At 40.8% G+C, this 16,113-nt stretch overlaps 1 protein-coding gene across 3 annotated transcripts in view; it reads right to left on the minus strand.

Annotated features, from left to right (window-relative positions):
* LOC149159007 (alpha/beta-Hydrolases superfamily protein) overlaps positions 1-16,113 on the minus strand; it is a 181,813-nt gene that overhangs the window by 115,031 nt on the left and 50,669 nt on the right. For all 3 annotated transcript variants that reach the window (XM_089436392.1, XM_089436394.1, XM_089436393.1), the window contains exons 5-9: positions 13,921-14,157; positions 13,698-13,798; positions 13,500-13,572; positions 12,838-12,906; positions 12,515-12,622 (exon numbers count right to left, since the gene is read on the minus strand). In XM_089436392.1, coding sequence (XP_089292518.1) covers positions 12,515-12,622; positions 12,838-12,906; positions 13,500-13,572; positions 13,698-13,798; positions 13,921-14,157 — 588 coding nt within the window. The remainder of the gene's footprint in view (positions 1-12,514; positions 12,623-12,837; positions 12,907-13,499; positions 13,573-13,697; positions 13,799-13,920; positions 14,158-16,113) is intronic.

Raw genomic sequence — 16,113 nt, forward strand, 5'->3', positions numbered from 1 at the left:
ACAGACCCTAGAGGCTGACATTGCGAGATTTCGTGGGGCAGATTGGAGCTGGAGAGCTGGATAGGGTGATGCAATCCCTATCAGGGTGACAGAGAAAAACAAAAATGCTACAGTGTTGCTGTGGGATCGTTCCTCCGGTGATTTAGCCAAAATATCTGTCTCCAACTAAGAGGTACTACTGCCGAGGGCATTCTCTGTTGGGTGAGCCATTTCTGGCACCCAGATTGTATTCTGAAATTGCTTAATAATAAAACCCTCTGATAGTTGCACCAGTTTTCCCACATTGGGTTTTTCTGGGGACATTAGTCCAAAAACAACGGTGTCACTTGTGCTTGTTTTTCTTTCAGTTGATGATCTGTATGTGTTGATATTGTACTTGTATTTATTTTCAGTATTTACATGGTAAATAACTTGTTAAGTAACTGAACAAGTAGGAAGAAATAAATCAGATAGTACAGGAAGAATTTCTAAAGGATAGACTTAGAAATTCCAACACAACATCCATAGCCAAGGAAAGAGTACAGTTAGATCCATGGGATATGGGCGATGATGGATGGCCAAGATGGCATTGGGATCTAGCTGGATTTGTTGGTGACAGGATGAGTCAAAGGTTTGTTTGGGATCCAGGTATCGAGGGATCCATTCATGATTGGGTGGCATGGAGGAATGATGTGACAATGGTTCATATGGGATCCTGGTATTGGTGTACATATGTCTTTATAGTTGATAGATGTGGATTGCTTGAGAGAAAGCAATCTCGAGGTGGGAAAACTTGTAATATCCCCATTTTTTGTTTCCCTTATGGTGTGTTTGGGTGGATTTCCATGGTTTGTGCCAGCTAGGTCACAGGAGCGAGATTATGTCATCGATGGGCCCAGAATGTTTTAGAGGAGTTTTATGGGGTCCGACGGGGTTCGCTTTCTATATTTCATCATCAAGATCAATTTCGCACAATTGATTCTTAGTTTCGTTGCATTCCAATGATTCTCATAAAACGAGGTTATTATCAAAAGCATATTTGTTGAAATTTCTAAGTCTAACACGTCAGAAATTCCTACAGCATTATCTGGTTTATTTCACCTACTTGTTTATTCCTTAACAAGTTATTTATCCATATAATAAACACAATATATAGACCATCAACTGAAATAATAGACAAACACACAAGGGACACCGTTATTTTTGGACAATCGTCCCCGGAAAAACCCAATGCAGGAAAACCAGTGCAACAATTCTGAGGGTTTTATTATTAAGCAGCTTTCTTGAGTACAACTAGGGTGCCAAACTGGCTCACCCAACAAAGATTTCTACACGGCAGTAATACCTCTTCTCGGAAGCAGATATTCAGCTTCTCAGCACTAGTCTGCCCCACGAAAAACCTTTTGGCGCTTCTCCAAGGCTCTACGTCAGCCCTGCTAGCCTCTGCGTAGCTCTAGAACCCTTTGCATCAACCTACTGCCCCTCTGCGTCAGCTCTATGACCTTCTGTGTTACCCACGCAGACCCCTCAGCCTCTGTGCAGTCTCTAGTTGTCTCTGTGTGGCTCCTGTTGCCTCTGCGTAGCCTCCTCAATCACTGCGCTGGCCCTCTGGCACCATCTCTGCCTCTCTTCTATGTACTCACTTCCCCTCGTTGCAACTCAGATCACTTGTTCGAATTTTCTCAGCAAACCCCACTCTAGAATGTTGAAGTTTCTAAGTTTACTTAGTTTAGAAACCCTTCATGCACTTTTTCTTATTTATTCCTACCTACTTGTTATTTTGCTTTAACAAGTTATTTACAAAGTAAATACTGAAAATAAACACTAGTGCATGCTCAACATATTACAGATTAGCAACTAAAAGAAACAAGAACAAACACACCACATGACACCACTATTTTTGGACCAATGCCCCCGGAAAAACCCAATGCGGGAAAACCGGTGCAGCTATCTGAGGGTTTTCTTATTAAGCAATATCAGAGTACAATCTGGGTGCCGAAGCTGGTCTACCCAACAGAGAATTTCCTTAGCAGCTATACCTCACAGTTTGAGAGAAATCTCCTGACTGAAACCCCGAAAAAATCCTTACAGTAGCTCTTCAGCACAAAATTGCTCCTGCAACCCCAGCGTCTGGCCAATCTAGACTGCGTCAGCCGCTCTCTGTTTCACGCTGGCCCTGCGTCAACCTTTCTAGGCTTGCGTCAGCCCCAAGAGGCCCTGTGTTAGCTCTAGGAGCCTCTTGTGCAACTGCACTGTTGATCCGGGTTCCTCGACTAGAATCCCTTGGGAATAACTCCTTTGGCCCTGCTCTGTCAGGTACTGTTCTGACTACAGTACCTCACCAGCTCCACTCTACAATATTCCTGCACCCTTCTAGACCCCAGCAACTACCTCTCTGTGAACTGCGTCAGCCCCTCTCTGCCCCATGCTGGCTCTGCGCCACCCCTAATGGGTCTGCATTAGCCATGGGATGCCCTGCGTTAGCCCTTTGGCCCCTTGAGTCAGCAACACTGGCCTCTCTGCAGCTCTGCGTAGTTCCCGGCTTCTTTTGCATGGCTCTGGCTGGCTCTACGTCACACTTCCTTGGCTTCTGCGCTACTAGAAACAGCGTCTGTGATCTCGGGACAGCTATTTCCTATTGCTATTGCTCCACTCGGCTGATGTCTTATAGTCCTCCTATGATCTGCAATCACGCTCTGATACCATGTTGAAGTTTCTAAGTTTACTTAGTTTAGAAATACTTCATGCACTTTTTCTTATTTATTCCTACCTACTTGTTATTTTTCTTTACTAAGTTATTTACAAAGTAAATACTGAAAATAAACACCAGTGCATGCTCAACATATTACAAATCAGCAACTAAAAGAAACAAGAACAAACACACCACATGACACCATTATTTTTGGACCAATGTCTCCGGATAAACCTAATGCGGGAAAACCGGTGCAGCTATCTGAGGGTTTTCTTATTAAGCAATATCAGAGTACAATCTGGGTGCCGAAACTGGCCTACCCAATAGAGAATTTCCGTAGCAACTATACCTCATAGTTTGAAAGAAATCTCCTCGCTGAAACCCCAGAATAATCCTTCTGGCAACTTTTTAGCACAAAACTGCTCCTGCAACCCCAATCTGGACTACGTCAGCCCCTCTCTGTCTCACACTGGCCCTGCGTCAGCATTTCTAGCCCTGCGTCAGCCCTAAGAGGCCCTGCCTCAGCTCTGGGAGCCTCTACATTAGCTGCACTGGCCCCTCTGGTGCTCTGTGCAGCACTTGGTTGCCTCTGCATGGCCCTGCGTGAGCCCTTGTTGGCTCTGCATCACCCTCTTTGGCTGTTGCATTGCTTTCCCGACACAATCTCTGCCTTCTTTGTTTCTCTGTACTCAATGCCCCTCAGCTGCTCTCCCCATCACTGATTCTATCTCTCTTAGCAAACCCCGCTCTAGAGAATAAAATGACTGATCATCAACTGTACTCTCCAAGTGACCCTCAAGCCTCCTCTTATACTTTTCCTGTTGACATCTCAACAGCCGAGATTAAGTCCCTAATCAACAGCTAAGATTAGGTCTAGCTTTATCCATGTCTTTTGGACCACTCTAACATAGATTCATATTAATACACATTAATATTTTATTTTCCCTAAGTTTAGACTTAGGGACACCATTAAAAATATTAATTATTTTAATATCTCCTGATCTATTTAGAATCTGCCCAAACCCTTTCTGGGTATTGGAGATCTCATGTGCCCCAACCTCTCCACCAAATTGCGCGGCTAGAGCACATCCAATGCCACCCCAAATCAACACAGAAAATCGAACAGACTGATCAATCTTGGTGTATCTCCAACTGACCCTCAAGCCTCCTCTTATACTTTTCCTATTGAGTCTTCAATGGTCGAGATTAAGTCCTAATCAATGGCTAAGATTAGATTTGGCTTGATCCATGTCATTTAGAACCTTCTCACCCAGTTTTATATTAATGCCCATTAATATTTTAATTTTCTTAAGTTTAGACTTAGGAACTCCATTAAAAATATTAATTATTTTAATATCTCTCTAACCGGGTGGAATTTCTTCAACCCATTTTTGGGACCTGGTGATCTCATGTGCTTTAGCCTCTTCACCAATTTTCATGGCTAGAGCACATTTGATGCTACCCCAAATCAACACTCCCTCTTAGCGAGGAATGTGCTCTAGTAATGCTCCACCACTAAACATCACACTGATCATCTAGCAACAGTACTTGTGTTAATGCTTGGCCTACTGCCCAACATCCATTGCACTGCTGCCTCTTGTAATGCTGCCCATGGCTCTGCCACTGCCACTGCTACATTTGTATTGCAGCTCCCTCTCAACATGCTACATCATGTTGCCCATAGCACTGCCACTTCTAACTGCTAACTGCTGCACTGCAACTCAGTTACCGAGAAGTGAGTAACTGATCTACCCAACTACTGACATCCTTGTCAGTCCAGAAGCCTCATGATGTTGAAGCTACCTCTGCTGCTATCCTGTGCTCCCTCTCCTGCCTCTGCGTTGCTGCAAGCACCTCTGTGCCTCTCGCACTGCTATAACCATCTTTGTGCCTCCCTGCACTGCTGCAACCACCTCTGTGCCTCTCGCACTGCTGCAACCCCCACTGTGTTGCTACAAACCTCTGGACTCTAGCACTGCCTTGTTGCTCCATCCGCATCTTGCTTCTACCGACATTTGTCATCCTGCTACTGTCATTCGGGGTTCCCGTAGCCGAATATGATCCAAGAGTTTGGGTACCTCAAGGATCCTACCCCTCATCTTCTGTAGTCCTCCGGACTACAGCTCAATGTCTCCCCACCTCTTCTCTAGAGGTGTATGAGCACTCATGGCACAATCGTCATCAATCTCGACTTCTTTCTCCACCTTACTCGGAGCTGCCTTGGAGTCAGAAGCCTCTCCCTTATTCTTCTTCCTGGGACACTAGGTTGCATAATGACCCAACTCCCCACAATGGAAGCACTTCATCTTGGAGATGTCCTTCTTCTTCCTCTTCCCTTGTTGTCCCACAGATGCCAGAGCCGCATCTTCCTCCTCCCCTTTCTTGATTCGACCTCCTTTGTTGCTACTTCCCGCCTTGTTCAACCATCTGATCTCTTCTTGGCAAAGAGCTGCCCACATCTCTTCCCATCTTGGAAGATCAACTCTACCCAAAATGCTTTAGACAAATGTCTCCCAATCCTCGGAGACTGCATTCAGGGCGGTCCTCAGCATGACCTCCTGATCCAGTGTGGTCCCTATGGAAGTAAGTTGGTCTCGAATCTCTTGCAACCTATTAAGGTGTAGATCTATCTACTCCCCCTTCTGCATCTGATATGACCGCAGTTGATTCTCCAACAGCATCTTCCTCTGCACGGAAGTGCCCTGATACAATGTCGTCAACGTATCCCACATCTCCTTTATCGTGCTCTTCTCGGCGATATGCGGTACTACATGATCCTTGACCCCATCAAGGATTATACACGTTGCCTTCGCCATTGTATCCTCATACCTTTCATTATCAGCTGGGTCGACTGGGATAACCACGATTCTCAAGGCGAAGCCCTTGATGCTATGTTTATCTAGAACAGATAGGATCCTGGCCTTCCAAATGACAAAGATGGAGGCCTTGTCCAACCTGTCCTAATCCCTCAGTCCGTTCATTGCCATCTTCGCTCCTTTTCTGGACTCCCTCTGAGTCTCGACTTCCCTCCCAGAAGTTCTCTCCTAGACTCCCTCTGAGTGTCGATTTCCCTGCTAGAAATTTTCCCGCCAACTGTCGATCTGCTCCTCTCCAATCCTCTTTGCAACTGCAACTTGGATCTGGATTTCTTGGCTAGAAATCCGTCAAGGCAACGACTCCCTCTACCTTGGTTCTGTCCCGTTAGGTACTGTTCTACTTTGACAGCAACAGCACCCCACCAACTTCCTAATCCACAATCTACCCACAGCTCCCTATGCCCCAGCAACTGAAGAAATTGAGCCTTCCATCTCTGCGCAATCCGACAAAGGTTGAATCACTCCTCTGGCCAACTACGTCAAGCCTACCTGACTGAGTAGGATGATGTGGCTCTTCGTGAGCCTCTTCTGCCTCTCTTTGCCTCTGCGCTGGCCCTCTCTTTGGCTCGAAATGATGACACAAGCCCTCTGCATCACTCCCTCTCTGTTGCTTTCTGCTTAGGAGCAACTCTGTCTCTCGAGACAGCTGCTACTACTGCAAATATTTATGATTATGATGGCGCCTTTAGTCCTCCTGTGATCTGCAATGCTTTGAAACCATGTTGAAATTTCTAAGTCTGACACATCAGAAATTCCTACTACATTATCTGGTTTATTTCACCTACTTGTTTATTCCTTAACAAGTTATTTATCCATATAAATACTGCAAATAAACACAAATGCAATCTCAAATCCTATACAAATTATCAATTGAAATAATAGACAAACACACAAAGGACACCGTTATTTTTGCACAATCGTCCCCGGAAAAAACCCAATGTGGGAAAACCAGTGAAGCAGTTCTGAGGGTTTTATTATTAAGCATTTTTCTTGAGTATAACTTGGGTGCCAAACTGGCTCACCCAACAGAGAATTCTACACGGTAGTAATACCTCTTCTCGGAAGCAGATATTCAGCTTCTCAGTGCTAGTCTGCCCCACGAAAATCCTTCTGGCGCTTCTCCAAGGCTTCGCGTCAAACCTGCTAGCCTCTGCGTAGCTCTGGAACCCCCTGCGTCAACCCTCTGCCTCTCTGCGTCAGCTCTCTGGCCTTCTGTGTCACCCAAGCAAGCCCCTCAGCCTCTGCGCAGTCTCTAGATGCCTCTTTGTGGCTCCTGCTATCTCTGCGTAGCCTCTTCAATCATTGCGCTGGTCCTCTGGCACTATCTCTGCCTCTCTGCTATGTACTCAATGCCCCTCGCTGCAACTCAGATCACTTGTTCGAATTTTCTCAGCAAACCCCACTCCAGAAAATCGAACTAACTGATCAATCTTGGTGTATCTCCAACTAACCCTCAAGCCTCCTCTTATACTTTTCCTGTTGAGTCTTCAGCGGTCGACATTAAGTCCTAATCAACGGCTAAGATTATATTTGGCTTGATCCATGTCATTTTGAACCTTCTCACCTAGTTTTATATTAATACCCATTAATATTTTAAGTTTCCTAAGTTTAGACTTAGGAACTCCATTAAAAATATTAATTATTTTAATATCTCTATAACCGGATGGAATTTCCCCAAACCATTTCTGGGTCTTGGAGATCTCATGTGCTTTAGCCTCTCCACCAATTTTCATGGCTAGAGCACATCAGATGCTACCCCAAATCAACAATATTTTAATTAAATATACTAAAGGTGTTATTCAGAGAAACACCTTAGTATAATAGTTCATTAGAATCGAGACGAAGATATCTACAAGATCAGGTGATGAAAAGTGACTTTCAGTGACCAAATGAATCATAAAGGAAGATTATTCATTTCCCAAGATTAAAAGTGACTTAAATAAAAAGAAATAAAAATATTCACCTAAATTAAACAAAACGGACAAGCTTCTAGAATGAAAATAAATTAATAAAATTAAAGTTCTTCTAGAAAGTTGAAGAGAGATCCATCACATCTTTAAAAGAGGGGAAAAGCAAGTCATTTGGCCTATTTGGGATTTGGAATATTTTCTCTGGGAAATATTTTGAGAAATTGTTTTCAGGTTCAGAGAGCCCTACGACGAAAACCCTTGGGTTTCTTGGTGTGTTAGATGAAACCCCTACTCGCTATGATGGAGATTTCATTAAGAAGCCTCATAGGGCATCATCGGCATCAGTTGGTGAGCAAATCTAGTGAAAATTTGTGGGTTGGAAATGCGGATCACCCAAATCTCCAATTTGGGCTTCATTTCTAGTGATTTAATGGAAGGTCGGGAGCTACTTGAGCTTAGGAAAATCTAGTTGATCTAGCGAGGAGAGATCAATCAAATATCTCGTAGGAGCATTACATTGGAGGAGCTATTATCATCCATTTAGATATTTTTTGATATTTTTATCAGGTTCTAATCCAAATTTGGCATTTAATATCATATTCCACATTTAATATATAATTTTTGCTAAAGTTGCAACATTTATGGTTTCTTTCACGCAGTTTTATGTGTTGGTAAAATTGTGCAATTTTATTATGGTGTACTTCCCTAAACAGATTGTTGCGAAACTTATCCAAATAATTAAACAGGAATATTACAGTGGTATCAGAGCAATTTATGTGGATTTGTGTTGCATTCTACTAATATTTTCGAAAACAAATTTATGCTACAATATTTTATGGGTGTTTTTAGCTAAATAATTAAAACGGATAATACATGTTGTTGGATAACTTTTGACTATTTACTTATATTTGTTTTTATGGTTTTACATGTAATGAAATATTGCTAGGGTTTTGAATTTTTTCCTTGTTTAAATGCATATGTTTATTGGAAATTATTGGTAAACTATTGCATTTATAATCTATTATCCTCGAATTCCCTAGAAAACCTCCCCGTGAGTATTTTTCTAGTTAATTTCTTGCCTCAAAAAAAGATAACTAGGGTTAGAAAGTGAAAACTAGGGGCTTCCCCGTTACTCCATGCAAAAATTTGATATCTCTATGGTTTAAGTGTGAAAATTTGGATGCCCAAACTTCTACTGTAGCAACTGATTAAGTTTCTCCTACTTGTTAATTTATGAATCAAGTTACTTATTGTTTCCTACAGTAAATATCAAAACTAATACACTGCAGTCTACACCATTTAAATTATAAGAGGAAACAAGAAAGAGATACAACACATCTACACAATTGTTTTTGGACAAATGTCCCTGGAAAAACCCAACGCGGGAAAACCAGTGTAGAAGCAGAGGGTTTTCTTATTGTGCAGTAGTAATTTCTAAATACAATCCAGTTACAGAAAACATCACTGACAGAGAGATTTGTGAGATTACCTCACACTATCACTGGAAGGCGTGGCTGATCCAGCCCTTGAATGAACAGCCCCTAGCTGACTCTGCGATGTGTCTGCGTGAACCCAATGTCACACTATCTAGGACCTATGTCACTCTTCCTAGCTGATCAATTTGCCTCTAAGATTTTGACTTCTTCTCTCTCAATCTCACACCCCGGCTTCTACCTACAAAAATCGAACCCTCCAGCAAATTTCGGACTCCCTCAAGGCTTCTACGGTGCCTCTGCATGGCTCTGCGTCAACCTCTCTGGTTTTGCGTTGCCTCTACTAGATCTCTCTCTCTCTTCTCTGTTGAGCATTCTCCGACCGGGAAAGGTTTCCATTCGGATACTATCCCTACCCCTCTCTACAAAAGATCACTATCGAAAATCTCTCTAGCAGTTGCTTCGCTTCATAAAATCAAACTTCTGATCTTCCGTCAATGTGTTCTCCAAGTGCCCCTCAAGCCTCTTCTTATATCTATCTGTTGGACAACCATCGGCGCAGATTAACTTCTAATCAATGGCTTAGATCATTTTGGCTTGATCCTCGTCTTCTTCTAGAAGTTACACCCACAATTTAGATTAATACCCATTAATTATTTTAATTTCCTAAGTTTAGACTTAGGGTCCCATTAAAAACAATTAATTATTTTAATAAAACTGTCTCTGAGTGGAATTTCCCAAAACGATTTCTAGGTATTGGAGAATGCATGCGTCTAAGCCTCCCTGCAAATTTTGAGACTTAGAGCACATCCAATGCTACTAAAAATCAACATTAAGTTCCTAAGACTCCATCACCCAAGTAGGGAAAAGGCACTAGGATCGCTTTTGATGATCAAAATCCTTGAAAACTTTTATCTTTTATGTATCTCTTACTTTTTTGGCCCTTCAAGGCAAGTCACTAGGGCTAGGGCAAGGGCCAAATTCAACTAGGGCTTGAGCTTGTGAAACATTGGAGCTGCTTTGGCACCTTTTCACCTTGTTTGACCTTACCGACTCAAAATCTAGCATCTTCCTTGGTGAAAATTTCTTCATTAGAACTGAGGTCATCAACCCTAGGCAATTTAGGGCCTCATAAAACCCTAGTTTTGTAAAAAGGCTTCAACTTAGGGTTTGTTGAAGGTTTACCATTCCATATCATTGATTATAACCTTAAAGTAAACCTTTTCTTATAGTTGTATACCTAGATGCAATCTTATTTAATCATATCCTAAAATCTTAGGTCTCAAGTATTCAATCAAGGCCTATTTCATGGTACATTGTCCCTAAGCATAAAGAATTGTGCCCTAATCCAAGTGAAAAGTACCTTGACTAAGCTTTTCTATTACACCACCTTGAACTTATTGACTTAGAACACCCTTTAGGTGATATATACTAGGAAGCCTCCCATGTGGTGAAATTCCACTAAAAAGTAGAAGGTGGAGTGTTAAGGTGATAGTAGTTTCCACGTCATTGTTGTATTTTACTTTAGTTCTTTCCTTTTGAGGCATCTCACAAATCCTACTAGATTTTGAGGCAACACGGACCCAACATTCCCCCCAGGCTAACCTTGACACTGTTTGACGATCATGACTCGATGTGGACTCTAGATGATGATGGTCATCCCTAGGATGAAAAGGGAGGGCTTGTACTTGCACTTGGAGCCCCAATGCTTGAGAGAGTGTACCACGTCACCCTTCTAGCCACTTTGGAGATGACATAGGGACCCAAAGTAGGATTTTGACAGATGGAGGCATTTTGAGACATGATTTGAGGGCTTCCCCTCAAGCATTGAGTTGATTATGATGATTGAACATTCATTTTTCCCATTCCATGCATTTTTAGAGCATTTTTTTGCCAAAACGGGAATGACATCATGCTAGAGGAGAGTTTCGACCCACATGTGTGGGATTTCATGGCTTATCTTTGTTATGTTGAGCTATCGGGTTGGCTTGTAACCCATTTTCTTCATGTACACTCAAAATTAAACTTGTCATAGGATTTTAGGGCTAATAATTATGAGAGATTGACCTCATATATATTCTAAATAGAGGATCACTCATGTGTATTCTTCCATCATCACCCTTGGATTTCGGCCTCCTTTAGATAGCTCGACTTAGCAGTGTGTAAACACACTACTTGTGGAGATGTGATCTTTATGGTGTTATTTCTGTTGGAAATTGGTTTTTGACTTGGATATGTTTATTGGGGATTGAAAGAAGGTTATTTCATGGAAGAATTGTAAGTTTTATTGCAGATTTTATTACTTTTCATGTAATTAGTTGTTGCTAAGGTTTTTCTTTGTTCCATGTCTAAATGCAAACAATTTATGGAAAATCTTGGTTGATTATTGCATGTTAAATTTATCTTCCATGAAATCCATAGGGGAACTCCTGAAGAGTTTCCCCTATTTAATTTATCCCCTCACAAAAAAGATAGCTATAGTTTATACAAGTGAAAACAAGGGGTTTATTGTTTTTCCCCTTAGTCCAAGCATCTGTCCATTATCTCTAAAATTTAGCCCTAAGAACTCCATCAAACAAGTAGAAATAGGCACTGGTAAATGTTGGTCAAAAATCTTCAAAACATAATATTTTCTCTTTCTTTTACTTTCTAAGCCCTTCAAGACAAGTCTCTAGGGCAAATTCATAGGACAAATTCAATTAGGGCATAGCTAGATGAACATTGGAGGTAATAGGCCTTGATCTTAACCTTGTTGATTCATTTAACTCAAAATCTAGCCTTTAGCATGGTTAAATCTATCCTAAAATGGCTGACGTCCTCATTTTCTAAGTAATTTGTGCACTAGAAAAACCCTAACCCTGGCTAGGGCTTCAACTTATGGCTTAATTTGAGGGTTTTCCTTTCTCCTTTGTTGATTACATCTTTTGTAAACCCTTTCTTTGATGCATGTATGCCTAGAAGTATCTTTGTTGCTATAAATCTTGAAAACCCTAGGCCATACGTGTCATCTATAGGCTTCATGCATGATATGTTACTAATTTATAGGAAGAATTGTGCCTTTGTCCATTAAAGAGTGTCTTCACCTAGCCTATATCTACATCACCTTGAGCCATATAATATAGAATACCTTTAGGTGATCACTGGGAATACTCCCTGGTGGTGCAATTGCACTAAATAGCAGGAGGAAGATCGCTGAGGTGATAGAGGCAACCTCCTTCATTGTTGAGAAAGGGTCTAGCCTTTGCCTTGTGAGGCCTCTCACAAAGCCTGCAAGATTTTGAGGCAACAGTGACTAAGTTATTACAAATACAAATTTCATTACTTATTGAATTTTTTCCATGTCTACACACACAGTGTCACTATAGGGCAAAGGAACAAGAATCTAAATAGTGACATCCAAACAGGGTAGAGAATAATAAATTAAAAACTAATTAAATGGTTATAAATATAGCCACACAAATGGCCATATTCTTACAAAAGGGTTTTGAAGATTATTTCATAAAGTCTGACCAAAACAATCAACAAATTTAAAAGAAAGACAAAATCATATAGAAATATGATATCAAATAAAGGCTGGTTTCATAACATGTGCCAAAGAATATAAGAAGAGTTGCCAAAAGATACCTCTCCTGTGAAGAAAACAGGCCGGCCTTCTTTAGCAGCTTTGACAGCATCAAAAATATCCCCAGTTTCATCTCTGATTCTATGAGCAGACCACCTTGATGCAGCTCCCTAAAATGTGTAAGATTCATATGACGTTAGAGAATGAACTACATCCCAAAATAACAGTGCAAAAATCTGCTTACTCATCCTGTTCTGTCTCCCTCTTCTAAGATCTTGTGATGGTGACATGAAAATTAAAATTCTGCTTAAAAATATGGATACAATAATGCTTTATATTTGTCTTTCACCAATATCACTGGGGTAAATAGGTAGAAATGACTTACTTGGCAGTATATCATCTCGTGCAACATGATATAAAGGGGATTGGTATCAAAGTCTATCGAATTTTCAAACTGTAGAGCCACAGATTAAAAAGAGGCTATCACGATTCAATACACCATATGAACATGATGTATGCAAGCATGCTTTAAACTTCTTATGTAAATTATCATATAGAAATGCAAATCTACTTAGAGTGTCTTCCTACCTGAATTAAGGAGCACTATAGGTCAGTCCAAAACAGATTAATGACGTAAAAGCCCAATATAACAAGGGAAAATATGCCTACTTATGCATGACAGGTGCTAAATGTTCTGTAGTACATATGTGAATCCAGTGCAAGAGAATGAAAAATCAAAGGAAGAAAATACTTTTGAGAATGAATGTTGCATTGTCATGGCTCATGACTCCTATCACTGCAATCAGGTCTCTTATTCTCTTATTTCCTGCTCTCCTCTAGTAGTATCTCAACCCTCCTGTCTTGTTACTATGTGAACAGACATGTGAAAGTCACAATACCTCTCATTCATGGCAGTGACTCTCGATCAATTATCTCTTCTGTCCTTGTATTATCTTATAGTTGTTCATGTTGAATAAACATACCAATAAGTAAAGTTTAAGAGAGAACAGGAAATTTAAAAACAGTAAAAAAAATCAAAACACTTGCCTCCCTCTTGAAGGTATAGCTGAGTTGTTTTTTAGCTCCAGGTACCAACACAGGATCCCAAGCCCTCTCAAACCTGGAAAACTAAATATAATGAGTTACTATTTACGAAACTAGCACCCTGTTTGGAAAAAAAAGTATATTGCTCTTGCTTTGATACTACAGCAACTTTTCAGACAAAGAAATGTTGAAACCACATACATGTAATGTAACCGTTCAAAACCACCACTAGAACCCAAACCTGAGAGACCAAGAAGTTGTAGGCCCCATGGGGTCAATAGACCTCCAGATGGTAGAGGTACCTACAAGAAACATAATATATTACAACCTATACAGCATGTTCTACTGTCGCCAATAAATAAAGTAGCAATTACACACCATTGAAAAATGCATTATTTCATTTGCCAGAAAAATGGTGACCTACCCCCATTCCATCAGACTCTGCTAAGTGAAGAACAACTTCACGGATAATTTCTTTGTCTTGGGGAAACCTCTCGTAGTACTTCTGGTTTTGCAATAAAACATTCTTGTAGCATGCCCTATATACAGTATCTGCAGTGCATTCATTATCAATGGGTGGAAGGCCTCCTGTCAAAAGGACATGTTTGAGACCCTTTGGGGCAAAGCTTAGATATGTAACAGCACAGAAACCACCAAAGCTCTGCAAATGAATAAAGGGTCCCATATTTAGTCAAAAACCTGAATACAAATATACTTACTGACATAATAAATGAAAATATAGACACAAAGAGCAAGAGCAGCTAAAATAAGGAAATGAATTGAATATTAAACTTAGAAACTGAGAATCAAGATCAGCTTCAATGCAATGGATTCAGCATTGAGGCAAGTGAATCTTTCCACACAAACTACTATAGTCAGGAAGCATACCAAGAAAAGAAATATCTACAGGAAGCAAACCAAGAAGAGAAACATCTATGCAAGTTGTCGTCATGTCTCAATTTTTAAGAATTCATCTGTAAATGCATCTATAAAGTGATATTTTTGCAAAATTGAAGGCATCTAATTGAAATATCACACCCGTAAAGCCTTTGCAAATTATTGAATACTGTGCAAGGGAGCGGCCAATAAGATAATTTTATTTATGTCTGACAAATGACCACAGAAGTAGGTCAAAGAGACTGAAGAGTACAACCAGTACGAGTACAATGCAGGAGTGCCAGTGCAACTCCTAGAAAGTGCCAAAAATAATACAATGAAAGATACCGTAACCTACATATATGTTTAAAAATCAAATATAGGTAGAAGAAAGTCTCGGCAATAAAGTTGCAAGATCCAGCTTTAATTTTTTATCGGCATACATGTACCATGTATGTCTGCATTAGACATAGTTAAGGCACCATCATACTCAGCAAAACGGCATGTTCATCAAAATGACACCTACGTTGGGTCATGAATACAAAATGGTTCTACATAAAATAGCCAACATCGCTCACATAATTTAAGGCATCTATATAAGAAAGAAATTAAGATGCTTTGTAGGTTTGGTAAGAATAGGAGCTTAGAGATGCAGCAGAATTTGAAATGCATTTGATCGTAAGGCCTTATTTTTCCATGTTTTTAACCCATTCTAAAATTCAGTCAGAAAGAGACAGCTTTGTATCTTACAAGTTTCAATTGCCTAGACCTACTCACCATGTAATAAATAATAGGCTGACTAGAATTGGTAGATTCAACTTTCTTCTAAAAGTTGATTAGTAAATGTGTAAAGCTCTTGATATTACAAAAATGAAACCATGAAGTGGCAAAAGCATTATAGTGTAGCGCATCGGAAATTGGTGCTTCCACCATGGTTTTATTACCCACCATCAATTGGTGACCCCTATAGGAGAATTTTTCTCCTAGGTTTGTCTTCAACCGGCAGCCAGCAGCCACTTGCAGCCACCAGATAGCTAGATGTGTCACCATTCTCCGCCACCACAGCCAACCATTATGTGCCCTCACCCATCTATTATGATCATATGTTTGAAGGTGGGCCTTCCAACCCCAAAGGTATGGCTTTTCATTATGTAACTGGGTGTTTATGCTTGTTTTTCTTGGACACATTTGAACATGGATTAGTGGAGGGATTCTGCAGAAAAAATGGGCTTGGAATGTATTATTGTTCCCTTGTCCCAACTTGGTGGTTCTTGTATCCTAGTCCTGTGGAATTTCCTATATTGGATACTAGCTTTAAGAGTGGCAGTACATGGGAAACCCTTATTTTGGTTGCGTGGTTCTGCCTCACGGTACCATATATCTCACTCCCCTCCACTCGTTATAACCCGTTTCACACTTTTCCCATCTGGGTCCACATTTGTCCATTGAATCCACAAGGAGTTAGCCTCCCCCTCCCCTTGTCCACACTTTGGGTCGGGCCTACAACAATGCCCCAGAGGTTGATGCAACTAAAAAGAAGTTAAAAGCATAATTTGGCCACTTATAACAGGAAATGTACCACAAAATGCTAAAGATGGCTGGGACATAAGAATTTAGCACGTGGACAAGCCAAACATGAGCTCTACCCACTATCATTATGGCCATCACCCAAGTTCATATGGCCCCTATGAGTGCCCCTGCATCATTAAGGAACTCATAATTGTCCCAACCCCTAGTGGGC

The sequence above is a fragment of the Pinus tabuliformis genome, chromosome 5_2 (genome assembly GCF_031772625.1).
Source record: "Pinus tabuliformis cultivar Carrire ecotype Pingquan chromosome 5_2, CPIR1, whole genome shotgun sequence".
NCBI classification, from domain to species: Eukaryota; Viridiplantae; Streptophyta; class Pinopsida; order Pinales; family Pinaceae; genus Pinus; species Pinus tabuliformis.